The sequence below is a fragment of the Protobothrops mucrosquamatus genome, unplaced genomic scaffold (assembly GCF_001527695.2).
Source record: "Protobothrops mucrosquamatus isolate PMUCROS unplaced genomic scaffold, P.Mucros_1.0 scaffold_270, whole genome shotgun sequence".
In the NCBI taxonomy this organism is placed as follows: domain Eukaryota; kingdom Metazoa; phylum Chordata; class Lepidosauria; order Squamata; family Viperidae; genus Protobothrops; species Protobothrops mucrosquamatus.
The window spans coordinates 117858-142385 of NW_015386346.1; the positions used below are offsets into that span (position 1 = coordinate 117858).

Consider the following 24528-nt stretch of genomic DNA (forward strand, 5'->3'; position numbering starts at 1 on the left):
CCTGCAGGCCTGTGGAGGGGGGCAGAGTGGTGACCCTCCTGCTTTGGGAAAGGGACAGAGCCTCCGGGGTCTGCCTAGTCCAGATGCCCAGAAGGACATGGCTCTTCCATTCCCTGCTCCCCCCTCGCCATCCACTGGTTCTCCTTCTCGCCCTTCTTTCGGCAGGCGGGCTACCGAAAGGCACAAGGGCTGCCCACTGTCTGCGCTCGCTGGCAGGAGAGAGAGTCCAGGCTGGAAGACTGAGGCAATGTGCCCAGGACCACAAGGCTGGCACTGCAGCCGTGGGCAGATCAGTTGGGGCTCACGAGAGGATCGTGGCCAAGATGGAGAGGGGGAAGAGGATGCGCTGGGCCTCGGAAAGGAGAGAAAGGGGCGGGAAGGGATCTCACAGCCTGGGAAAAATCTGCCTACAGCCCCAGGTGAAAAATTCAAAGGAGTAATTATACCACAATTAAGTATCCTCTCCTAACACGCAAGCACAGTTAAAATGAAAATAAAACAGTGGGCAACGGGAAAGCAGGCCTGGGGTGGGTCACAGGAAAAGCAGCAGCTCAGCCGAGCCATGCTCAGCCACCAGTCCTCTTTGAGGGCAGCGGCTCCTTTCCCCTCCTCCTTCCGTCGCTTCCCTCTGAGAGAAGCTGGGGGCCCCCCCTCTGGAGCCATAGCCAAAAGGTGCCCACCCACCCCAGCAGCAACAGCATAGCCAGTCCCTGAGCCGGCCTGGCTGACCCACCTGGGGAAGGACTGGGGTAGGCCCACCCAAGGCAGGAAATGAGGCAAGGAGCTCTTTGGCCCCCAGCCAGCACCAGAGGGGGGGCACGTAGGCCTGGCATGGGAGGGGAGAGAAGTGGGCAGCCGTTGCCCCTGCTCTTCTGCCCTGGCCCCACGCTGCACCCCTTCCTGCAAGCTAAGGGGGGGGCAGGCAGGAGGGCGCTCTCTATTGTTTATGGGAACGAGGTGAGACCAGCGAGGGGGGGGGAGAGCCAGGTTGCTCTCTTGCTCTCAAGCCTTTCCTGGGAGAAACCTGTTCAGCCAGTTGGGTCGGTCACACGAATGGCAGCCGTGGCAGGGAAGGTCTCAGCAAACGGGGCAGCTCTCCCCCCCTCCGGTTCTTGGGGGGGGGAGGAGGAGCGAAGGACCCTCTCCTGCTTGGGCAGAAGGCGGCAGCTGCTGCTGCTGCTGTGTCCCACCGGGGATCCAGAGATGGCTGCAGCCCAGCAGGCCAGCCTCCCGGAGAAGCCCCTGCTGGGCTGCCCCATCCGGGCTCCCAAGCGACCCTCCCGTCTGTGACGGGCAGGGCAGGAAGGGGAGGCGCTTCCCTGCCACCTGCTGGGCTTCCTGAAGTGAACGGCCAGCCCTGACCGCTTCCCACCAGGCCCCTGGCCAGCCCAAAGGTGGCTTTCTCTCGACCTGCAGCCGGTGGTTCTGATGCCTACCTCCGTCCTCCCCCGTCCAGCAGCCACTCTGCTTCCTCAGCAGCGCCATCCTCTCCTTCGAGACCTTCACGTACCGGCTGCAGTTGCAGGCCTGTGGGGAGGCAGAGGGAGGGAAGGGGCGCTCGTGAGAACCGCCTGGAACGGAGGGAGAGCCAGTGAAAGCTGGGCTTGCAGGAAGGGCAAGCAGCATCGATCCCTGGGTAACCGATGTCCAGCCTCCTCATCTCTGTTTTCCTGGACCTGGGTGCCCTGAAGGGGGCAGTTCCACGCTGCCGTCCTCCTCTGAAGCTAGCTAAGCCATTATGTCTGAGGAGCCCCAGTTTAGGGGCAGCCGAGATGAAGCCCTTCCCTCTCTAGCTTCGGGCCACAGCATGGGCAGAGGGTCCCTCTCTGCAGCCCTCCAAAGACTCCCCTGCCCTCCCTGTCAGCCACTTCTGGGGCCCAGCAGAATCCAGAACTGTTTTCTGGGGAGTGGATGCTGGGATGCCTTGGGGACTCCCAGGAGAGCCCCCCAGGCAGGAAAGGCAATGCACGCCGTCCCCGGGGCCTCTGGGAACTAAGTGGCCGGAGTTCCTCCTCAAGGGGGGGGGGGCTGTGGCCTGGGCCACTCTCTCTCTGGGCATCCAGTTCACAGGCCAGGCCAGGCCGAGGCCGCACCGCCAAAAGAGCTCCCCATAATGGGGCTGATCTGCAGGTGCCGGCTTTGTCCCCCCCATCACAATCAGCTGAGCAGGCCTGGACTCCAGCTGGGAAAGGGGCCCCTTCTGCCTGTGGGGGAGCCAGGCAGAGACCCGGGAGGGAGGCTGGCACAGGGCCCGCAGCCACTCCCCTGCCTCAGGCCCCTGGAGAGCTGGCGGGGATGCCGCTCCCCTCCCAGAGAGTGACGTCCTGGGCCATCAGGTCTGAATCTCCCAGGAACTTCCCCCGTTTGCTCACCTGCACGGCAATTCTTGTTGCCAAACACTCTTTTCTGGGAAGGGAAGGGCAGCCCTGAGAATGACTCTTTCTGCTGAACCCGTCCCACTTGGACGGCAGGAGGGAACCTGCGCCCAGCCCCAGCCCTGGGAACGCTTCCCAGCGCAGGTCCCAAGGATGACGCGGCTCCTGCCGTTCCGATGGGAAAATCTCCCAGAGGGCTGGGCTGGCTGAAGGCCGACACCTTGTCAACCGAGAAGCACACGGGGAAGCCGTTAGGCGGGCGTGGCCCGGCACGGGTTGCCAGTCCAAGCAGCTCAGGCAGCCCAGGCTGGGGAGGCAGGCAGGCAAGCGCCCTGCACTTCTCTGCAGCCGCTGGCTGCGGCTTGGGGTTGGGAGGGAGGGAGCTGGAAAGACCCAGAGTTTCCCCGTTTCTCTGAGGGACCCACAGGCCCTACTGATCCTGGCTGCACCATCCACACTGGGCAGCTCCTGGGAAGGAAGGATCCCCGAAGTGAGGCACGGCGAGTGCTCCCTTCCGCCCGGGGGCCCCGGGAGAGCTGGCAGACTCTCAGCCGCTCCTTGTAAGCCAGAGCAGGACCAGGTCCGCCAATGGCTGCCCAGAGTCAGGACTGGTTCCCTGAAAGGAAGAGCAGGGCGAGGCAAGGAAAGGGGCTCGCGCAAGACCCAGTTCCAGGAAAGGCGACCAAAGTCCTGCTGGCAACCATCAGGATGCCAGGCTTCCTTTCTGTTCTGCCCAAGGCCCACCAGCCTTGGCCCTGGGGCCGCCCCCTCCCCTCCTCCCCCCTGCTGGCCTGGCAGGAGAGGCCATGGGAGCCTCTGAACGGCTGCTGCAGGAGGGTGGCAGCCAAGTCCCACTGCTCAGGAGGCAGCGAGGGCCCGTCTGGGGTTGGGCAGCGATTCCGGCTGAGCTGGCAGGGTCTGCCCAAGTGTGGGAACCGCTGCCCAAGGGGGTGCTCACCTGAGCGAGGGCACCGGCACAGCAGCTGCTGCCAGCCTTCCCGCTCCCTTGGGCCCTGCCTCCAAGCAAGGCAGGGCAGGGCTCTTAGCCCACCAAAGGTGGCCTTCCGGCTGGACGTGGCTGTTCCTGTGGGGCTGGGGAGGGGAGGAGAAGGAGGGAGGTCCCCATGACAAGGTCTGCCCCTTTACTGCTTCCTTGGGCTGCTCTGCGGGGGGGGGGGGGGGGGGCTGGGAAGGAGCTGTGCACAGCACTGGTGTTTTTTTCACACACACACCGCAGGAGGGGCTGAAGGCAGCCAAAGGGGTCTGCTGGTTGCAGCTGGTCTTCCCCAAGACCAGGGAACGTGACACGGGAATGGGGGGGTGGGAAGGAAGGCTGTGGCACCAGGCGGCTTGGGCCGGGCTCCCCGGAGCAGAGATCAGCCGAGGAGGAGCGCAGCAGCTTCTTCCCCTGTGCCCATTAGTCACGCATTGCTGGGAGCTGTCTCATGGGCTCAGACACCAACAGGAGCCAAACCTCCCTGCCCTGGTGGCTGACAGTGGGGATTTTCCAGCCTCAGCTCTGATTCCTTAAACAAGCCCCCCCCCCACCCCTGCCCCTGCTCTCCTTGCCTGCCCCGCTTCGCCCCCTGCCCTGGCAAAAGGGACTGGGCAAATAACCCCCCCCCCGGGAGGCATTGACTTGGCCCCGTCTCTGCAGCCGTTGAGCGGTACACGTGTGGCTGCCAGGGGGGGCTAAGGAAGGGGCCCAACTGAAGAGGGTCCGGGGGGGCGCGTGGGAAGGGCTGCTGTGGGAGTCCCAAAGGCCAGCCTCACAGGGGTGTGGGGAAGGCAAAGCTAGAGCCCGGATCCAGAGAGGCTTTCCCAGGAAGCTGCTCTGGGAGCAATCGGGCCCCTTGACTGACTACTCAGGCCCACCTGGAACTGGAGCCACCACTCAAAGAATAACAGGGCTGGGGGGCCGTGGCAGCAGACCCCAGCCAGAGCGCGTGAGGACCGTGTGCCCCCTCCGGGGGGGAGAGGAAAAGCACCCACTGCACCAGCTCCCCCCCCTGCCCTGCCGGGCTTGCTTCCTCGCCAGTCTGGCCCACACCTGCCAATCTGGAGGCTGCACTGCCAGCTGAATCCAGGGGGGTTGCCTGGGGGCTGGGGTCAGGATGTGGGCCCCATTGCATAGCCCTGCCTGCCCAGCCTTCCAGAAGCCTCTTCCAGCACCCAGAGCAAGAAAGCCAGACCGACTTTCACCACTGCTGCTGAGCAGCTTGCATTCACAGGTAGACTGCATCTGAGGCTGGAGGCCCTCTGAAACCTCCGCAGGAAAGAGCCCCTGAACCGACTGCTGTCTCTTCCATCCCCAACGCCTGCCCCTTCTTTGCTCGCCTGCCAATCCTGTCCCTTCTCCTCTGACTTAGGCAAGCTGACCGGAGAGAGTGACCGGAGCGAGGGCTGCTTGTGCCCGTCCTCTCCCACCCGCCAGAAAGTGGGGAAGCGGACACCAGGACGCCCTGTGCAAAGCGTGAGAACGGAAATGCGAGCCAGGCCCAGAAGCAACGTAACCGATCGAGCGGAAACAAAAGGCCCCGGAGAAGGAGAAAAACCAGTTCCTTGTGCACAAGGTGGAACAAGCCGGGAGCAGAGGAGGCAAGAGGGGGATCGGACACGAGTCTGTCAAAACCGCCAGAGAATCAGGATGCAACCAGGCCCTGAGAAGGGGGGGGCTGTTGTGTCACTAAACGGGTCTCCCCGGGTGGCTGCCAGCACCCAGGAGGGCAGGGGCAGCAGCCAAGAGGCCTGGGGAGAGGCGAGGAGGTGAACAGGAGGCGAATGCTCGGGACTGCCTCTGCCCACACACACGCCAGGCCCGAGTCCCAGACCCTCCGGGAAAGTCTGAACCCCAAAGGCTTGTTCCCAGACAGAGAAACGGGACGAAAGGCAGGAGCAAGACGGCCGTTCCCGGGAGGCTGCTCCAGTCTGGACAGTTGCCCCAAATTCAAGAAACCTGCAGCAGCCCTGCAGCGGAGCTTCCTGGCTCCCCCCCCCCCCCAAACAGCCCAGCCTCTTTACAGAAGGCGAAATCGCCGTGTCGAGGCAGAGCCATCCGAGGAGCTAAATGCGGGTCACGCTGAGAAGGCCGCCCCACTCCCCTGGCGAGGGCACAGCCCAGATGTTCCCAGCTGCTCTCGGCTGGGCTGGGCCTGCTGCAGACCCCTTTTTTCCCAGGGAAAGTGGAGGGGAGGCGGGCTCAGCCTTGGCACTCCCTCCCTGCCTTCGGCTCCTCTCCCTTCCCCTGCACAGCGACGGCAGCGCCCCATCCGCACAGGCCCCCTCCTCTCCTCCGTTCTTTACCGCTGCCCTTGCGGTGCAGAGTGGTGGCAGGGAAGGTCCCAGACGCAGCCTGGGAGGCTTTGGGACAAGCCGTCCCACTCAGCCCGGCCTACCTCATCAGCTTGTTGTTCCCAGCATCAACCAGTGGAGGGAGGGAAGGCGACAGATACCAACATCGCAAGGAAACAAACTCAATGTCATTTACAGAATGTTACGTTCCCACGCCATGCTTCTGCCCCCCCAAAGACACCCCCATCCTTGGCAAGAGGATTCAAACCAACGGATGAGGGCGGCAAGAAGGGACTGCAAAGAGGGGCCCCAGCAGCTCTTCTCCTGGCCCTCCCCTCCAGGACCAAAGAGGGAGCCCGCAGTTTTTCTGCAGATCTGGGAGCCTCTTTTGAAGCCCCTAAGAACAACACACCTCCCCTCCCCTCCATGACAACTTTTGGGGTCCCTCCTACACTGTGGCTGGACTCTGCTGATCCACCCCCAGCACTTGTTCAGCGGCGAACCGGAAGCAACAGAAGCGCCTTGTCGCCCCCTTCCCCAAGGGCGCCGGGGAGGGAAGGAAGGGCTCCCCAAGGAAGCGCCAAGGGCTGGCGGCTCCCTCACCGCCACTGAGTCCCAGCTGCTGCTGCGGGTGCTGTGACACCCCAACCTTTGGGAGAAGCAAAGGGGCACACTTGTCCCCCTTGCTTTCACACCCGAGCAGGGCTGCCTGCTACCAGGCGGGACCCGACGGGGGTGGGCCCTGCCTTTTGCAAGAGGCAGGCGACTTCGATAAGCAGACCGGCCTGGGAAAACCTGCCTGGGGGGTGCATCTCCTGTTTTGACGGCAGGACTGGGAACGCCCAGCCAACCACAGAACGGGCCTTTCCAGCCAGGTGGGGAAGTTGCAACTGGCTTTGCAGAGATCCGAACCACCAGAGGGAAAAGCCAGCAGCTGCTCAAGCTTCTCACAGCACTGGCCAATGCCCTGCGGTTCTGCGGTTCCCAGTCCAGAGAAAGGTCAGGGGACTTTTGGGGAGAACCGGAGAAGCAACCCCACAGCCAGGGGGTGGGAGGGAGAGGGAGCTGTCCCGCAAAGCAGGGAGGGAGCCTCAGCCTCCCCAGAGAAAGAAAGAGGCAGAGCGAAGAAGAGACCCCTGCCTCCCCTCACAAATTAATCCCTTTAAGTTAAACTGTTCGGCAAACAGTTAAGCGAGGATGAGGGTGACCCAAGGACTGGGCCATCAACCCTGGGAAGAGGGCCAGGCGGCCCCAGGAGCACAAAGGTGGCTGGGGCAGGGGGCTGTGTGGCGGTGGACCCATGGTGAAGGAGGGAAAAAGGGAGACCCCCCTTGTGGGGCCAGGGGGACTCCTGTATGCCTGGTGACTCTTGCCATGACCGAGGGGCCCGGCCCCTCCTCCCCACAGATGCCCCTCTGCCTGCTCCGAGAGTGCCCTTCCCTTCCTCCGCCCCATTCTGCCTGGCCTGGATCCCACCTCCATGCCCACCCGGGTGCCAGTCCCTTTCATTCCCGGGATGTTCCTTGCCTCTGGCCATGCAGTCGAGTGGGGAGGACGCCCTGTGCCCGCCTGGGGGGGGAGGGTGGCTTCCCTGGCCAGGAAAGCGGGGGGGGGGAGAGGAAGCGCCTGGGCCTAGCGGACATGCTTTCAAGCAGACGGGCCCCCTGGGAGCCGAGTGTGAGAACCTGTCGACTTGCTAAGCAGTGGGGGAAAGTGGGGGAAGGGCGGGCGGCTTTGAGCAGCAGCAGGGAGGAAGAGGAGGCGGCCCTGAGGAGGAGGGGCGGCAGCAGCCACCCCTATAAGTTCTTCCTCGCCCCCCCCCAGCCTTGCAGCTCTGTTTGGGGGGGGAGGGACCGTGTCAGAAGGATGAAAAGCATCGGGCACTGCGGCTTTTGTTGCAAAGGGGGCAGAAAAGGGCTTCAATTCCTAGCAGCCCGAGGGAGTGCCGTCTCCGAAGCAGCTCCTTCTGCCTGCCCCCCCCCACACTCCCCACACCACTGCTGGGGGTCGAATCGGCATCCCCTCCGTGTGTGGAGAGAAAGGAAGGTGGGAGAATGGAGCCCAAGCCAGAGGTTGCCTCTTGCCTTGCCTGCCTTCGGCCCAACCCCAGGCACAGACAGCCCTCTGGCGAAGGGAACATTGGGGCAGTTCAGTTAAATCAGAGGGAAAGCTTTGTTTGTCCCCCCCCACTCCAAAGCCTCTGTGCACACACACACACACATACACACACACACACACACACCCTCGGCCACCAAAGCAGGGCCCCGGTCCGGCCAAGGACTCGGTGGTCCTCGATGGCCCCAATTCTGCACCCGGAGAGGGGGGGCTTTGTTGGACAAGCTCCATGCCCTCGGCTGGAAAGAGGGGAGCATTTCTCCCCACTTCACAGGCACCGTTCAGAAAACAGGCTGAGGAAGAGGAGACGTCGGGTTCTCTGACTCCCTCAGCTGCTTCCGGAGGGACTGACGTCACCCCAGCTGTAAGAAAGGCGCTGGGAGAGGAAGTCCCCCCCCCGCCAAGGGTTTGGGGCCTGACCACTCGCATGGGCGCCCCTTCCAGCCCCTCTGGAAAACGCCCAAAGGGCTGGCCCTCCACACAAGGCAGTCGCACAAAGGAAGAGACCTTGGTGGCCGCTTCTACTGAGCGCGACAGTCGCTGAGCTGGCGGCAGCCTCCAAACACGGGCAAAGGAAGAACGTGAGCTGCTTGGGGTCCTGACACCCCCCCCCCCGAACCCAAGGGGGCATGGGCACGAGGATGGAGTGCACCCCTGCCCCTGCCCCGGTCTCCCATCTCCAGTGAGGGAGGATGAGGAGGGGAAGCAGCTGTACTACCTCCAAAGAGGTTCACCGAGGTCCCTCTGCAAGAGCTCGTCTTGGGCTTGTCAAAGAGGAGGAGGAGGAGGGGGGGGGCAAGGGGTGCCTCCCTATCGCCAGGAGTTCCCTGGGGAAAGAAAGAAAGCCTGCGGAGAACCCTGGGAAACGGCCCGTGCTCTTCCGTGTATGCAAAGTGCCAGGGCTGCCGTGAGAAGTTTGGCCCTGGGATGCTCCCTGGGAGGAGGCGTGGGAATCCCTCCTCCTCCTCCTCCACCGCTGCAGGAGGCAACCTGAGGACACCTTCCCAGACTTCTGCTGCCAGAGGGAGGGAGGGGCTCCCTGGGGCGGAATCTGCTTGCCTCCAACCTCCTCCCAAGGCAGGACACTTGCAGAGGGACCTGGAGGGGCACGGGGCGGGTCTCCTCTCCTGCCAGTCAAGACCCCTCTGGCCACAGGAGGGGGTGGGTCACAAAGGCCTCCCATCGTCAGGCTGGGACGGACACACACACACAGACACAGACACCGCGACACCGAAACTAGAGAAATCCAGGTGGGGAAATAGGGTGGCAGGCCAGGGAAGGAGGGGGCTTGGGGAGCTCCTCCAGGGCCCCCCAACATCTAGAAGGGTGAGAAGGAGGGGAGAAGCCCCCTTTAAGATGAAGCCTTCCAGCACCAGAAGTTTCTAGAAGCCCTTTCACAAAACTGCCTCTAAATTCCGAACTCCCCTTTCCCCAATTAGAGCCCCAAAGACCCTTCCAGCCGGTTCATCCACCAGGGGCTGCCTTTCCACGGAAAAGCGTGGGGAGAACGCTCGGGGCAGCTGGGTCTTTGGGGGCAGCCCAGGAGAAACCGGGGCAGTGCAGGAATCACTGCCCACGGGAACCTTCCTAGAAGAAGCTTGGAAAGAAATGCAGCAACTCCCCCCCCTCAAAAAAACCCTCTGCCTGCTGCTCTCTCCCCATCACTTTGGGCCCCTCGTGACCCAGCAATTACGAGTGTGGGAATGAAGGGGGGGGGGAGCTGCTCCCTTCTGTGGGCCTTGCTAGCAGACAAAGACCTGGGAAGCCCAAGGGAGGGAGGGCCTTTTGAAAAAAGAGGGAGGGAGGGAGGCCGGCTGGCAGCAGAGGGTAGAAGTCTTCTCCCCCCAACCCCAACTCTAGCCCACCCTCCGGCCCCCAGGCTGTATTTGCCCCAACACACAAAGCTGGGAGAGCAGATTTTGCCTCCAGCCAACACCGCGGATTTCCCACCTAGCGGGGAGTTTCTCTTCGAAGATCCCTAGCCCACCCTCCCCCACCCACCATTCCTCCAGGCTGACCTGAACCCAACACTCACAGGGGCAGGGGACTAATTTTGGGAGGGGCAGAGCTGATCAGGACAAGTGAAAGCCGGGAGGGGGGGGAGGGGGAACCTTAAAAATAGCCACTTTGTGGTGCCAGTCAATGGTGGATGTTTCAGGGTCTAATTCTTCTTTTTCACGTACCGCCCCAGCTCCTTTGGGGGGGGGGGAGCCCTTTGCCAGGCTCCTCTGGGGCAGCATTCCTGACGGAGGGTCTGCGCCTCTGCCTCACTGGCTGCATCCGCACCAGATTTCCCCCCCCCCATCACAAGGAGGGTCCCTGCTGGGATGGATTGGGGCTCCCCCTATAGCCCAGCCCACCAACCTTGGTCAAGCCTCTGGGCCCTGTAGTCTTTCTTCCCCCACTGAAGCCCACTGACCGGACCTCATGCCTGGGCATTTGCCAAGCCCTCTGTCCTCCAAGCGCCAGGTGTGCCTCGTACAGCAGCTGCCCATCTATGAGGGACGCATCTGGCAGGCAGGCAGGGTCCTGCCCGTGCAGCTACCTCGCATTCCGCAAACACACACACACACACACACCCTGAGACAGACCCACTCTGAACGCGGAGGGCCCTTCCCTATTCACTGGGACTCATGGAAGTGGGGCAGGCTGGATCGGACCCCTGGCTGCTCCACGCGGGCCCTGGGAAGCCCCCGGGCGCATTCCCAGAGCGCCCTGCTCTCCCGTGACTCTCGCTGAAGAGAGAAGCGGTTCTGTGAGAACATTTCAGGGAAGGCCAGGCTTCCGGATTGGGAGCAATTTTCCGTTCCTTTTATATCCTTCATGCTGCACGGGAGCAGCTCCGGCCCCTGGTTTTCCACGCACACCCTCCCCCCCCGTCTCCCCTCTAGCTGAGGATGACTCCTGAACTCAGGTTCAAGGGGAGGAAACTGGAAATAGCCGGCCTTTGCCTCCCAGCTCAGCGGAGAGGGCAGAGGACCCAGCCCTGGCTATCCTGGGCCCCAGAGGGGAAGGGAGGGGCAACGCTGGGGACATGATGGCCGTGGGGAGGCCCAGCAGGAGCCCTTCCAGAAAAGAGGGTCCGGGGCAGCCTGGGCTTGGGCCCTGGGCAGGAGGCGCAATGCGCTAAGAAAATCTTAGGGCCGCCTCGGTCCCTGTGCACCCCAAAGCGGGTTGTGGGCTGGGATGGCATCAGCTGCAGGCGAGTGGCTCTCCCAAGGCTAGGCCCCGTCCTCCGGGGAGCCCACCTCCCCAGCCGGGCCTTCCCGAGGTTCTGAAAGGGCTACTAGGCCAGCGGGCCCCCAACTGGGGTTTTCTATTATGGTGGAGGGAGATTACACTGTCATCAGTTGTGTGTCTGTTCCCCCCACCCATCTTCAGCATTTCCCAATGGCCAGTTAATCGTTCCAACTAAGACACAAGATATTATTAGGTCAGGAAGAGGCCAAGAGGTTAATCTGACCCACAGCAGCCGGGCCAGAGGCCAGCAGCAAGGATGCAGGAGGGAGGCCCGGTTGCAAAGCAGCGCCTGCCCCCCCCCAGGCAGAGTAGCGGGCAGAGGAGATGGGATGCCCATCAGGTGCCACTGACCCCAAGCGCCGTTTACACCCCCCCCACACACACACACACTGGAATGGGGCTCTGCTTTGCTTACAAGAGACCGGCTCCTAGCCCCACAGCTTGAGCCCTGGATGCTGAGTGCTGGGTGGCAGTGCCACCAAAGGGGGATGCCCTTCTGTGCCCAGCTGAGCAGTGCTTGCCACAGATTCCCAGCTGAGGCCAAAAGGCCGACCTCCCTCCCTCCCTCCCTCCCGCTGCAGCACCTGCCTTGGGAGCAGAGGAGAAAGGGGGCTTGCAGGGGGTGCCTAGGAAAGGGGCTGGGGTGTTCCCAGCCATGCTAGGCAGTCCCCTGGGGGCTCAGGGAGCATTCTGATTGGCCAGACGTCCAGGCATATAACTGCTGAAGCCCCCTTGCCAAGCATTGGTGGGAGAGAAGCAGCCGGCAGCAAAATGCCCGTAATGCCCCCAGCGTGGTTTCGCCTGACTTTGGGGAAGGGCTGCAACTTTAAACGCGGGATGAGGGTTCAGAACTGGCGCCCCAATCTCCTTTCCCGTGTCTGAGATACCCACATATTTTTAGCAGCAGCACAGTAGCATTTTCCTCCTAGTGCAGGGATAGTTCCATGCCCCCCCCCACGTTTTCTCTTATCACTGACAAGAGGGTATTTTTAGCGTGAGAACTCTCCCGCGCACAAACAGATCATGGAGCAGGGACGGGCCCTGGAAACTCAGCACGTGGTCCGTTCCGGGAAGACAGCGCTCAGCATCATGGTCCCCAGAAGGGGCACCGAGGCACAGAAGGGCCACTTCCCCAGGACTCTTGAGGTGAGCCAGAGGGCTGACTTGCTGCCACCTTCACCTGGCAGGTGCACGGCAGCTCCTGACTCCCCCGACCCCACTGCCTGCGACTCAGCGCCTGACTCGCCACCCCCAGCCCCGGCCCTCCTCCCTGCGGGCTCTAAACAGGGAGCCTGGAGCAGGCAGAAAAGGCACCTTTGCCTCAGCAAGCCGGTCTGGGGACGTTGCCCCCCCCCCGCTATCTGAGCAGCTGAGTGCTGAGCGCCAACAGCCCCACTGTGGGGCCCGCGAGCACGGCAGGCTCTCTGGCCGCTCTGCTATCGTGAGAAATCCTCGCCCTCCAACAGCCCTCCTGGGAAACTGGCGAGAGAAGGGAAGCCCAGACTGTGAAAAATAAGGATTGCAAGGAATCTGGGGGAAATATGAAGAGGCTCTGGCTGGCCCACTGGGCAGGGAAGGAGGCCCCTCCGCTGCCTTCGAAGGCCAGCAGGGCTCGTGCGAAGGTAACCCGAAGATCTGCCGGGGGACGGCAGGTCAGCAGCAGCAGCAGCAGCAGCAGCACATTAAAACGGCTGCCAATGACATCTGCAAAAGGGCCGCCTGGCCCAGGCCCTGCCAACCTCCCCCCCTCCAGTCCCACAGGGAGAGCGCGCAAGAGGGGCCAGGGCCTCCTGGGTGGGCTTCCCCGGTTCTCTCTGCCCCCCCCAGGCCCCCACAAATCTCCCGGAGGGAGGACAGCGCCAGGGGCTGCCAGGCAGATCTTGCTGCTGGGAAGGAGACCCCACCATTGGGGAGACCCTTTTCAAAAACACCCCTGCGAAAGGGAACGGCTGCACCGCAGGTCTGCCCCACCGGGAGAGCGCGATTCCTGGGCACGAGGGGCCAGCAAGCTGCGGAAGCCACGAAGCTGCCTGGGGGCCGAGAAGGGACCTCTCAGGGCAGACCGACCGGTAAGGCCCAACTGGGGAAAAGGCTGCTTCTGTGACCCCCCAAAAAAGGCGAAGCTCCACATCACGCTGGGATTCGAGCCCCCAGCCCCACTGGCGCTCCACTGAAGGTCCGCCCCCAGAGGAGGGGTGCCTGGAAAGGGCACCCGCTCCCTCTCCGCAAGGCCCCGGCCATCCTCCTCCTCCAGGGGAAAGGCCTTCCAATTCAAGCAAGCCCTTGTTCGAATCCGCAAGCAAGCATTGGAGTCCACGACCTCAGATAACCAGCGGGGGGGGGGGAGAGCGGAGGAGAACCTGCCAGCCGCCCTTCCCAGCCTGGGAACTCTGCGGGGCCGCTTCCCACTGGGGGAGGGGGAGGGGGAGGGGAGGGATCCATGGCAGGGAAGATCCTGCCGTGTTCCCAGGGATGGGAAAGTGCTGGCTGGGGGAGCCACCTTCCTTCCTTCTCGGCAACTGCATCCTCCAAGGAAGATGGGAGGCCGGGGAGAAAAGGCCGGGGAGGCCATCCGGAGAGGGGAACGCCCACTCAGAGCTGGCTCCATCCCAAAGGGGAGCCTTCCCCACCTGGGCTTCTGACCCCCCAACCATCTTCAGACGGCCTCAGGGAAGGTAGGAAGGAAGCAGGAAGCCAGATGGAAGCCAAACTTCCCCACTGCCCAGGGAGGCAATTCTGAGCAAGAGGAGGAAAGGGGTGCTTTTGGGCCTGCCCCCCTCGCTCCAGCCTTTCGGGCTCCGGGGGGGGGCAGCCCAGAGCTTGTTAGGGAAAAGCAGAAGGCAGGGTGGGGTGGGGGGTGTCCTTCTTCCCTAGTGGTGACCTTCATGCTCCGCTAGATTTCTGAAGATACTGAGATCTTGGCAGGAAAACAGACCGTCTGTGGGAACCAGGCAGCAGCGCTCCGCAAGGCAGCTACCGCTGGTGAGATCCCGGCCAGGGTCCAACTGCCCCCCCCGCCCGCTCTTTCTCCCTCTTCGTTCAGGAGGCTCCTGCGTGGAATGCTTTGGGAAGGAGCCCGCCTGAGCAAGCCCCTCGCCTCCCATTCGGGGCATGGCTCCACCCCAGAGCTGCTCTCTGGGGCTGAAGAAGTCCTCAAGTGCCCCCATTCCCACCACACCCCACATCCAAGACGGAGGGTCTTGCCTGGGAACAAGGTGCCGGCTCTTGCCTGCATTCCGCAGGAGACGGCCTCCCCAGTCCCTCCGCAAGCTCCTGCCCCAGCCCACCGGTGGGAGAGATGCTTTAGGACCGCTGCACATAAGAAGGGCAGAAGGGCCCCTGCCCTGCTTTGGTCCGCCTGGCGGAAAGACAGGATGGAAATGAGGCATTTGTACGGTACGGGATCCCACAAGGGGACGGGCGCAACTAAGGAGCACCGAGCCTGAGGCCCATTCGCAGCCACACAGAAGGACTCGCAGGGAGGAGGCACCGCAGACCCCCTGCCCTGCCCCGAGAGCGAATGTTCCCCTCCCCTCCAAGCCACGAGGAGGAAACGGAGGAAAGAGACCGGAAGGGGAAAGGGCCAGGGAGATGGCAGTCCATTTCCTCCACAGGCCGAACAAGTCTGAGAAAGGTGCTCCTGGGACCCCCTCCTTGCCAGGAAGAGGAAACGGCTTTGCAAGCAAAAAGTGGGTCCCCCCACAGGTGCTCCCTAAGCCCTTCCTTTTCTGTGGGGCTGAACTGCCCTCCTCCCAGCAGACCTCGCCTTCTTCAGATGGCCACCTGCTCCCTCCCACAAGGAGGAGGAGGAGGAGAACAGAAAAAGCTGCAAGAAGCCCAAAGACCTGGGAAAGGGCAGGGAGGCTCTGGCCATCTTACCTGGCAGCGGCTGAAAACATCAGCCAGGGCCACCCGGACGTTGAAGTGCTTCAGGACCTGCAGGGCTTGGTCCCTGGCCTTCTCCGAGCAGCTGACCGAGAAACACTGACCTTCGCCTACTTGGGACCGCAGCTGTGGGAAAGCGAGGGAGGGTCTGGTTGGGAAGGGGGGTTCCCGGAGGCCTGGAGATCCCACTGCGACTGAGAGGAGCTGGTGAAGGAGAGGAATTGCAGGGCGGCCTGGAAGCTCCTGGCTGGAATTCCAGCCTGATCACAAAAGAGGAAGGGACAATCACCAGCTTCCACACCGTGAAAATCCTGGAGCCACAGGAGAGAGGTCTACGGAGGCTCTTTTCCAGGAGCTCGGGAACCCACTGTCCTCTCGCCCCTCTGCACACTCACCGAATGAAATGGAAGGCCAGAGGTTAAAATCACTCGATTCTCTTCCCTGGCAATCTGGAAAGGAATCAACAAAAGCCAGACTTACTTTGGGCAACCCTTCACTTCTGGGGGAGCAGTGGGGAACCTTTTGCTCTCTGCCCTTCCCCTACGTGAGACCACAACCAGGGCAACTCTTTGACTGGCAGCACTAGGAAGCCAACCGCCACCGCGGTCTCCATAGAAACAGGACATCCTTCCTGAGAGATCCTTCCGGGAAGGAGAAGGGCATGGAATGGCTGAGGGGGCCAGGTCTGATCCAAGCTCATCTCTGCGCTCAGCCCCAGGGCCTCTGCCCTCCCTTGGATGGCTGGATGGAGCCCGGAGCCCAGAGCGCCCTGCCAGCCTCAAGGTAGGGCCCACGCCGCCTGCCTTGGGAGGAGCCCACACCCATCCGAGGCCAGAGACAGAAGGCTGGGCCCAACGGCCACCAACCTCGGCTGCCCTCCGGTGCTCCTCATCGTTCCCCAGGATCCGGACGTCCACCCCGAGGCAGCGCAGGGATCGCCCCAGGCCCTGCAGCATGTTGTCGCAGACCACGCGGAAGTCTTGCACCAGGATGCCAACTGAAGCTCTGGGGGCCTCTTCCAGGACGGATGCTGGCCTCTGCAGGGGGAGATGGGCCCGTCCGGGGTCTAGCCCCGTTTCGCCAAAGGGGGGGCTTGGTGCGGATCCCCTTTGCCACGTCGGGTCTCCATGTCGCAAGAACCCCACAGGAGGAAGAGAGCCCAAAACATTGCTGGTCAAGGGACAAGCCCAGCGTCGGCCCACAGATTCACCAGGATGGAGCTCGGGGGGCGACTTACCCAGCAGAGGCCTCCCTTTTCTGGGTTCAATCTTACACACCTCCGGCTCCCTGGGCAGCTTCCCTGCTTTCGCCTTGGGGCTTTCTCCGGCTTTCCTCATCACCACCACCACATCGGCGCTCAGGCCGAAGGCAGCCGGGTCCTTCAACAACTTTGCATGCACCTCCAGCAAGCAGTAGGCATCAGAGGCTGCAGAAAGGCACCACGGTCAGGGCTGCTATCAAGTCAGGCTCAGCCTTCCATCTCTCTTCTCTATAAACCTCATGACAGCCCTGCGAAGTAGGGCAGCGTCAACTTGTGGGCAGAGAAGCTGAGGCAGAAACAGGTTCTTGCCACTGCACCCCACTAAGGTGCCCTCTCGGTCTGGTTGCTCAGCTCAAAAGGGGGCAAGGGAGCCAGACCTGCGTAAAGGATTTGCGTCTCCCGAAGGGGCCTCTTCTCCCAGTTGGACAGCTGCTCTGTCTTGTTGAGGGGTCTGCCCAGGACCTCCTGCACTAGCAGACTGAGCCCCTTCTCGGGTGGCCTGCTCCCCCAGGCCTTGTCCTTCGCCTGCCAGGGGTCCAGTGGTGGCTGGCAGCTCTTCTTGGAGCGCTTGGGCAACTGGAGAGGGAGGGAGGGAGGGAGGGAGGGAGGGAGGGAAGGAAGGAAGGAAGGAAGGAAGGAAGGAAGGAAGGAAGGAAGGAAGGAAGGAAGGAAGGAAGGAAGGAAGGAAGGAAGGAAGGAAGGAAGGTGAGGTGGAGGCAGCATCCAGGCGCCTCCCTAACCCTGGATTTGGGCCAAGTCTTGGGAAGCTGCATTTCCAGGTTTGGAGAGGCTGAAAAATGGAGGGGAGGGGGTTTCCCAAAGAAGATCAGGCCATAGAGGCTGTATAGCATTTCTGAAAAGCTCAGGATTACCCTGATGCGCCCCAGGGTGGGCACAGAGAGGGCCTGATCCACTCAGTCCTGGGGTGGGGGGTGGGGGAGGGGTTTCTTTCCTTGTGGGAACAAAGCAGACTTTTTCTCCATGGGCCAGAAATTCCACTTTCTCTCCTGACCTTTTGGTGTATCAGCTGGAGGTCCAGAATTCCACAGAGTTGCAGGTCCACATCTCTGGAAATGCCACAGGTTGCTATGAGGTTACGCAGGTCTCCTGACATCCCATAGCCTGCAGAGAGACACAAAGCCCGGCTCGGATTTGCCTCTGGATTCGGCTGCCGCAGAGCCCGAAGGAAAGCCCAGTCCCAATCAGAAAGCGGAGGCAGCCTAATTCCAGCTGAAACAACGCTGGCCACCTGAAGGGGCCCTCCCGGGAGGGACCCTGCGCACAAGACGCCACTTGCCTAGCTTCACGATGGCTGGGTCGGCCAGGAGAGTCTGGAAGAAGCCACAGAGAGCAGCCTGCGCCCCCCGTTCCCCTTGCCGGAGCAGCTGCAGCATGTCCAAGAGGAAGACGTGGCCCCAAATCGCCAGCTGAACAACGGAGACCCGCGGCTTCCCTCCGATGGTGCTGAACGAGGGGCGCCATTCCATGTCAATGCCAACGACCTGGCCAGGCTGTGGACGAGGAACAATGGGCGGATTATCTCACGAGCCCTGGACACTGCCCCAGAGATGTGGTGGTGGTGGTGGTGGGAGGAGCAGCAGCAGCAGCAGCAGGAGGAGCGGCGGCGGCGGCAGCAGCCAGACAGGCAGGAGACTTTATACTTCATCATCCATCCGAACTCAAATTGAGTTTGGAGGAGAAATGCTGGACATTTAGAATCAAGGTTGACCTGGGTGGTGGCCGGCCACCAGGAAGACCCTCCCAGACCACCAGCTGAGCATCGCTGGCTTTGGTGTCCTTCCCTGCAGGGAAAGAGTTCCTCCGAGCTTCTCAGATGAACGTCAACATTGCCACCTGGGGACGCCTGATGATGAGCCTCCGTACGGTACTGTAAGGCACTGTACGTACGGCACTGTACGTACAGCACTGTACGTACGGCACTGTACTGCACTGTACGTATGGGATGGTACGTAGAGTACAGCACTGCACGTACGGTACTGTACGTACGGTACTGTACGTACAGCATTGTACAGTACCGTACAGTACTGTGCCGTACAGTACCACGCATACAGTACCGTACTGTACAGTACCGTACTGTGCCGTACTGTACGTGTACAGTACAGCACTGTACGTATGGTACTCACACACTTTACATACAGCACTGTACATACGGCACTGGACATATAGTATTGTACTGTACGGTACTGTACAGCACTGTACGTACGGCACTGTACGTACAGTACTGTACGTACGGTACCATACTACAGTACTGTACGGCACTGTACGTACGGTGCTGTACATACGGTATTGTACTGTACGGTACAGAAATGTACATACGTGACGGTACGTACGGCACTGTACAGCACTGTACGTACGGCACTGTACGTACGGCACTGTATGTACTGTACTGTATGTACAGCATTGTATGTACTGTACTGTACTTACGGTACTGTACAGTATGGCATTGTACGGCAAGAGCTGGGTGAAAAGTGCTGACAAGTCACTTTTTTCAATGCCGTTGTAACTACTTCAAGCGGTCATTAAATAAGTGCCAGTGGTCGCTAAGGGAGGACTGCTTGTACTGTTAGGGGGCTTGGCACAGTCTCTTCCCAAGGAGACCCCCAAAGATCCGACGTCACCCCTGCTTCTTTTTTCTTCTGTTGGCAGGAGATGTCCTTGCCGTTCTCAAGGTCGACAACAAAGTTGTGGGTCAGACAAACTGGGGGCCGGTTGGGCGGCAAGCGTGGAACCAGATTTTCGATGTTGAGTTGGAGCGAGTAAGTGTGCATCCTCACTTGCCACAGGAAGAAACCGCAATCCACTTTGGAGCAGAGTATCTATATGAGTCATCCTTGACTTACAAGTGACAACATTTCCACTGCTAAGCAAGACCATTGTTAAGTCACACGTTAAGTGTTAAGGCGATTGTGGCTGCAAGTTGAGGATGGGGTGAATTTGTCCCTGAGCAGGGAGGCTGGCTCAACATCGCCCTGCAGTCTTGAGGACTAGCAACCAATGTCCCCGGCCAACCCCAGGGGGCTAGTCCACGGCCACCGTCACTACAGCGTGTACATCTGGCGCCCTGTTGAGAAACCGGTGCTGCAATCAGGACGTCGGAGAACGGATCCTTTTCCGAGCAATGCTGATCTTTCTTCCCTTCACCCTGCAGTCTCGGGAGCTGGAGGTCTCCGTTTATTGGCACGACTGGCGCCAGCTCTGCGGGGTGACATTTGTGCGTCTGGACGGCTTCCTCGACGCCAGCCACAACCTGGCTGTTCCTCTCGAACCCCGGGGGAGGCTCTTCGTAGAGGTAAGGGCAGCTCTCCTCTCACAGGTGGCTCAATAATTGTGGCCACATGATTGTAAAATCCAGCAAGATTCCTTTAACAACCGCCTTTCTCAGCCATGTGGGAGTTGAGGTCTGCAAGTCTTCAAGTTGCCACGGTTGGGCCTCCCTAATCTACAGCCATTTTTATTCCTTCCTCCGTAGGTGACGTTCAGCCAGCCAGTCGTTGAGACCCACGCCAAGCTGCAACGCCAGAAGCGCATTTCCCCCCCTCTGTGGGGCCTGTGGACGGAAGGGCCACAGGGCCCCCACAGAGTTCTTGAAAAGCATGGCTGGCATGAAGTCAGCCCTTCCCAGAGGTTGGGGAGGGGGTCTCCCCGCTTGGGCACGTCAGGAAAGGGCATCCTTGGCCACCAGCCCCGATTAAGTGACTTGGTGAAACTAGGGAAACACCCAGGGGATCTTTTAAGCCAGGAAAAAAGCCCCACAGCCAGAGAAGGGAAGGGAAGTCCTCACCTGGAGCACCTGTTCCTGGCACGCCATCACCTCTTCCCAGGTTGATAAGAAAAGGATGTCTCCCCTTGACACGGGGAGCCGATAGCAGCCCTCCTTTGTGCTGTCCCAAGGGGTCTGCTCTGAAGCATCGTCCCTGGGGGGGTGCAGGAGGAGGGGCTTCTTTTAAAAAAACAGAAGGAAGACATTCCCTCCACTCATAAACAGGTCCCAGAGCGAAAAGGGTGGGAGAAATTGTGTGCAGCCACAAGCAGCATTAAGAGGCAGCCCAGGAGGCACCCTGGCCTTGCAGGTGGGGGCACCAAAGATTGTTTCCCTTCGGTCTAAGGAGGCGGCGGAACACAGCATCCTCCTTCCAAGTGCATGTCAAGAAGCTATTTCTGAAAATGCCTGCCGTTTTGGAAAAAAAAACCCCTGCAAGCAGAAAATTAGCAGGCTAGATTTTTCCTTGCAAGTCGGCTTCTTGGCAACTTGGTGCTCCCCATCTGAAGATGGAGTGTTATGCTCCAAGTGTCGCCCTTTGCCATTTTGCCCCCTTTCCTGCAGAAGAAGCGTCTTGGGATGCCTCAGACCTAGTTGGGACTTCCTCGGCTCCCCCCTTGTTCCAGGTCTGGGAGACACGGAAGCTAAGAACCCCTCACCCTGCCCCCCGCCCAGAGGGTCCCTCTCCAAGGGGCTGGAAGAGTGGAGGAATGAGGCAGACTCAGCAATTTCGTCCCTTTCCAAGACACGTTTCTGGCAGATCTTCATTTTTGATTTCCTAGCCTGGCATCCAGGGAGCCTGTAGCTGATTCTGCCATGCAAGGACAGCCCCCAGCCCCCCTCCCTCCCCCCGCTTGCTGTCTCCCTACCTCTCCAGGCCGGCCGGCTCTTCCATCCTGTCTGCCAGGCCAGGCGGCAAGCTGTCCCTGAGGAGGCTGTAGTGCCGGGCCCACTGGGCAGCAACCCCCAGGCCAGCGTAACGGGCCAGGAGTTGCACCAGCTGCTCTTGCAGCCACCGGTTGTCCTGGACGATGCCCTGGAAAGCAGAGAGAGGAGAGGGGGATGCCTGGGGGCTGGGAGGCAGCCCAGTCCCACGGAGCCTTTGGGAGTCAAACCTCCCAGGTGCGCAGGCGAGACCCAGAGCTGCCCTGGGTCAGGGAAGGCCAAGGCCAAGACTTCCCTCCCTGGGCGGCTAGACAGGCATTTGTGGGGTGGGGGGGTGGACGCCCAACCCAGCCACGAGGGAAAGGGAGGAGGGCCAGGACCTTCTCCACCGCTTTTAGACCCCTTTGCCACACATTTTGATTTATGCTTTTACGGAAAGCTGTTTAGTATTTATTATTTTTGTTTAGTATTTATTGTTTTAAAATATGTCACCATTTTCCTGAAGCCTCCCCCCCAACCCCCCCTGGCCCCCCAACAACCACTCCCAACTTCTTTAGGAGGAAGAGTTGCCCAGGAACATTGGTTCTTCTTCTTCTCCTGCTCTCGTCCTCCCTGCACGGAGGGCATCTCCTCTCCTTCCGCCTTTCTGTGTGGGATTTTCAACCAGCAGGCAAGTCTGAAATTGGAGCCCTGCATCTGCCTTTCCCACCGTTCCAGTTTTGTTTTATGGGTTCGGCACCAGAGGCAAAACACCGGCTGGGCCACATTCCTCTCTCCAGCTACAGGTAACGTGTGGGAACCTGGCCTGTTCCCTGTGGAGCTGCTGAGGCAGCAGGCCTTGTGCAACCCGGGAAGGAGGAGGAGGAGGAGGAGGAGAGCCAGCTGGGAGGGGGGGCAGCATCAAGGGGTGGGGGGAGCGCTGGCTCCAAGCCAACAAGCCAAATGGCCTCCACGGCCTCTGGCGAAGAAGATGAAGCAGGGGATGGGGGAGGACACCCCCCCCCTCCAAGGAGGGAAGGCCAGCAGGAGGATGTGGCTAATGCACAGGAATTACTTGGAGGGCTTAAAAGGTGGAAAGAGGCGGCCGCCGCCTGCGAGATGCCAAGCACGAGGAGGAGGAGAAGTACGGGAGGCCGCCGTCCCATTGGGGCCTCCAGACCGCCCCCCCACCCCCCCACCCCCAGGCAGGCACAAGAGCTTCACTTTGCCTTCCCCCTGGCCCAGCCGGCTCTTTTCTGGCGCAGAGGGGAGGGAGGGGGGGGGGCTTTCTCTGCAAAGCGTCACTTCTGTCTGGGCAAAGAGCCTCCTCTTTCCCTTTGGCTCCCTCCCAGTCCCTCTTGCCCTCTGGGGCTGGGGGGGGGCAGTCCGCAGCCCCCTGGCCGCTCTTTTCTTCACCTGGGGCCACTGAGTCATTTGTCCCCGCTCCCGCAGGAGCGCCACCCCTTCAGGTGTCTGGAGGTATCTCAGGAATGAGGCCTGGCAGCTCGGCCGCCCTCCCGTTGCGCCCAGTGGCAGGAGGCTGCGTCTGCACCCGCCCTGGGAGGGAGGCAGAAGCAGAGGCAGCAACAGGAAGGTGCCCGGGCAGCTCGGATTCCTGGCCCATCCGCACTCTCAGGGGGGGGGGATTCCCCCCACCAGTTGGGCTCTGCAGCCGGGGCTCTGGGCAACCTGCCCGCTCTGCTCCTTTTAGGCCGAGGAAGAGGACTAGCTGGCAGTCCCCTCGTTAACAGAAGCAAGGCGGAAGACCCAGCACAGCCCCCTCCCTCCCTCCTGCTGCTGCTGCTGCTGCTGCGCCTCCTAAGTGGCTGGGTGTGCTTTTGGGGCTGGGGCTGGGCGGGGGGGGGGGGGAAGCAGATGCCTCCAAGTCCAGCTCCATCCCCCTGGAGCTACAAATAAGCTGAAGGCTCGGCTCTTGCATTCTCCAAATCCCGTTTTGCGGTGGACGGCTCTTGGTTACAGATCCTTAGCCTTATCTGAGGCGTCCACCTGGCTGCAGGCCAAAGCAGCACAGAATAAGTTTGCAAGATCTTTAACCAATGGAAGGCTCCTCAGAGGCATTTCCTCCCTCTTTCGGATCTCTCTCAATGCCTTAACTGAAAACCCCCCAGCGCTTTCTGTTGTGAAAATCGGATGCTTGACAGGGCGGGCTGAGTGCGCGCAGACATTCACCGCCTGGCAACGCAACCAGGATTCCCCTCAATCCATAATTGCCACCTTCCAGAGAGAGCAGCATCCTTCCCGTGCTTCCCATTCCCATTCCCCTCCAAGGTAACCTCTTCAGGTCTACACTCACATGGCTGCTTTGGAATAATCACACCACAGGACAATTTCCGATGAACACACCGCAAAATGTAACTGGGTCTAACGCAGAGGACCCCAACCACAAAAAAGAAACCCACACCAGTGAGATTACTGCGTGCCCAGAGGGGAAAAGAGGTGACACTACCTACTGTGGAGGAACGGTCGGTAGGGTTGACAGAACTTGCTGGAATGGATAAATTAACTTCTCTGATTAGAGAAAAAGCATTATCTGCATTTATTGCAGGCCGGAAGCCTCTGATGGACTTTTCACAAGGAAGTGAACGTGTGGCTCACGCTTCTGATGATTGGAACGCAGGAGTTTCATCTGCTTCAGCACAGGAGGGCCGAGACAGATTCACCCCTGCAATGAGCCACAGTTTGTTCCAACTGTCCCCTGTAGAGCAAGACACACCAGCTCTACCTGGCAAACCACAATAACCGCTTGGCATCCAGCCTGAACCCAAACCAAGCCAGCCACATGATGGTCTCGTGGACAGTGGCTGAGGCAGCAGCCACAGAGACCTGCCTGGCTGGGAGCAAAATCACACTGACCTGGATGTGATCTGCCCAGTTTTCTTGCGTCATGGATTTCTGCAAGAGACATTGCGAAACAATGCTGTGAAGACGCTGGAACCTCCATGGCCTTTTAACACCCTCCCCCTTCCCACGACATACCTCAACAAATCTCTTGTGGAGTAGGTATTTCAAAGTGCCCAGGTGTCGCTGGTTGAGAATATGGGGACAAAGCTCTATTGGGGGGGGGGAGAGAAGGAAGGGAGAGACAGAAAGGATGGGTCAGTGAAAGTAGAGAAAGGGACCAAGTAGAGTTCTGCAGGACTCATTCCGCCACCGGCCCAGGTCCTTCCCCCCTGCCATGTGCTGGACTCTTTAAGGCTCTGAAGCCGAGGATGCAGGATGCGGTAGTCCCAAGAGATCCGGAGGGACCAACACCAGGGAGGCTGTGCTAGTCAACTCCCCCTTGGAAATATGTAAGCCTGCGTCTGTGTGATTCCAAGCAACAGACCAACAGGAGAGAGGAGCAGAGAGTGCAGGCACTTCGCTCAGGCGGATGCAGGAGAGACCCGCCTTCCAGGGCAGCTCCCGCCTGCCCTCTGCTGTTGGCAGCAGCTCACCTCGCAGGGAGACCCACAGCCACTTGCCAGGCTGCTCAGAGTCGGCCCTTCAGGCACATGCGGTGCTTGCAAACCCCAGGCAGGCAGGCAGGCAGGCAGGCAGGCAGGCAGGCAGGCAGGCAGGCAGGCAGGGCACCCTCCGTCCTCAGCAAGCTTTACGAGCCTGGCCAAGGCCCTGCCAATCGCGGGGGGGGGGGCAAATCTGAACCACCACTGGCCTTGAATTCACCTCTCAGCTTAGCAGTGAGAAGAATCTTGCTT

At 60.8% G+C, this 24528-nt stretch overlaps 1 protein-coding gene across 1 annotated transcript in view; it reads right to left on the reverse strand.

Annotated features, from left to right (window-relative positions):
- Window positions 1-24528, reverse strand: part of EXD3 (exonuclease 3'-5' domain containing 3) — a 32886-nt gene that overhangs the window by 1610 nt on the left and 6748 nt on the right. Inside the window, exons 8-19 of the mRNA XM_029287247.1 lie at window positions 23810-23883; window positions 23687-23725; window positions 20818-20984; window positions 19970-20102; window positions 17465-17678; window positions 17180-17289; window positions 16545-16743; window positions 16184-16332; window positions 15773-15943; window positions 15302-15355; window positions 14901-15032; window positions 1437-1527 (exon numbers count right to left, since the gene is read on the reverse strand). Of these exons, the coding sequence (XP_029143080.1) occupies window positions 1437-1527; window positions 14901-15032; window positions 15302-15355; window positions 15773-15943; window positions 16184-16332; window positions 16545-16743; window positions 17180-17289; window positions 17465-17678; window positions 19970-20102; window positions 20818-20984; window positions 23687-23725; window positions 23810-23883 (1533 nt within the window). The remainder of the gene's footprint in view (window positions 1-1436; window positions 1528-14900; window positions 15033-15301; window positions 15356-15772; window positions 15944-16183; window positions 16333-16544; window positions 16744-17179; window positions 17290-17464; window positions 17679-19969; window positions 20103-20817; window positions 20985-23686; window positions 23726-23809; window positions 23884-24528) is intronic.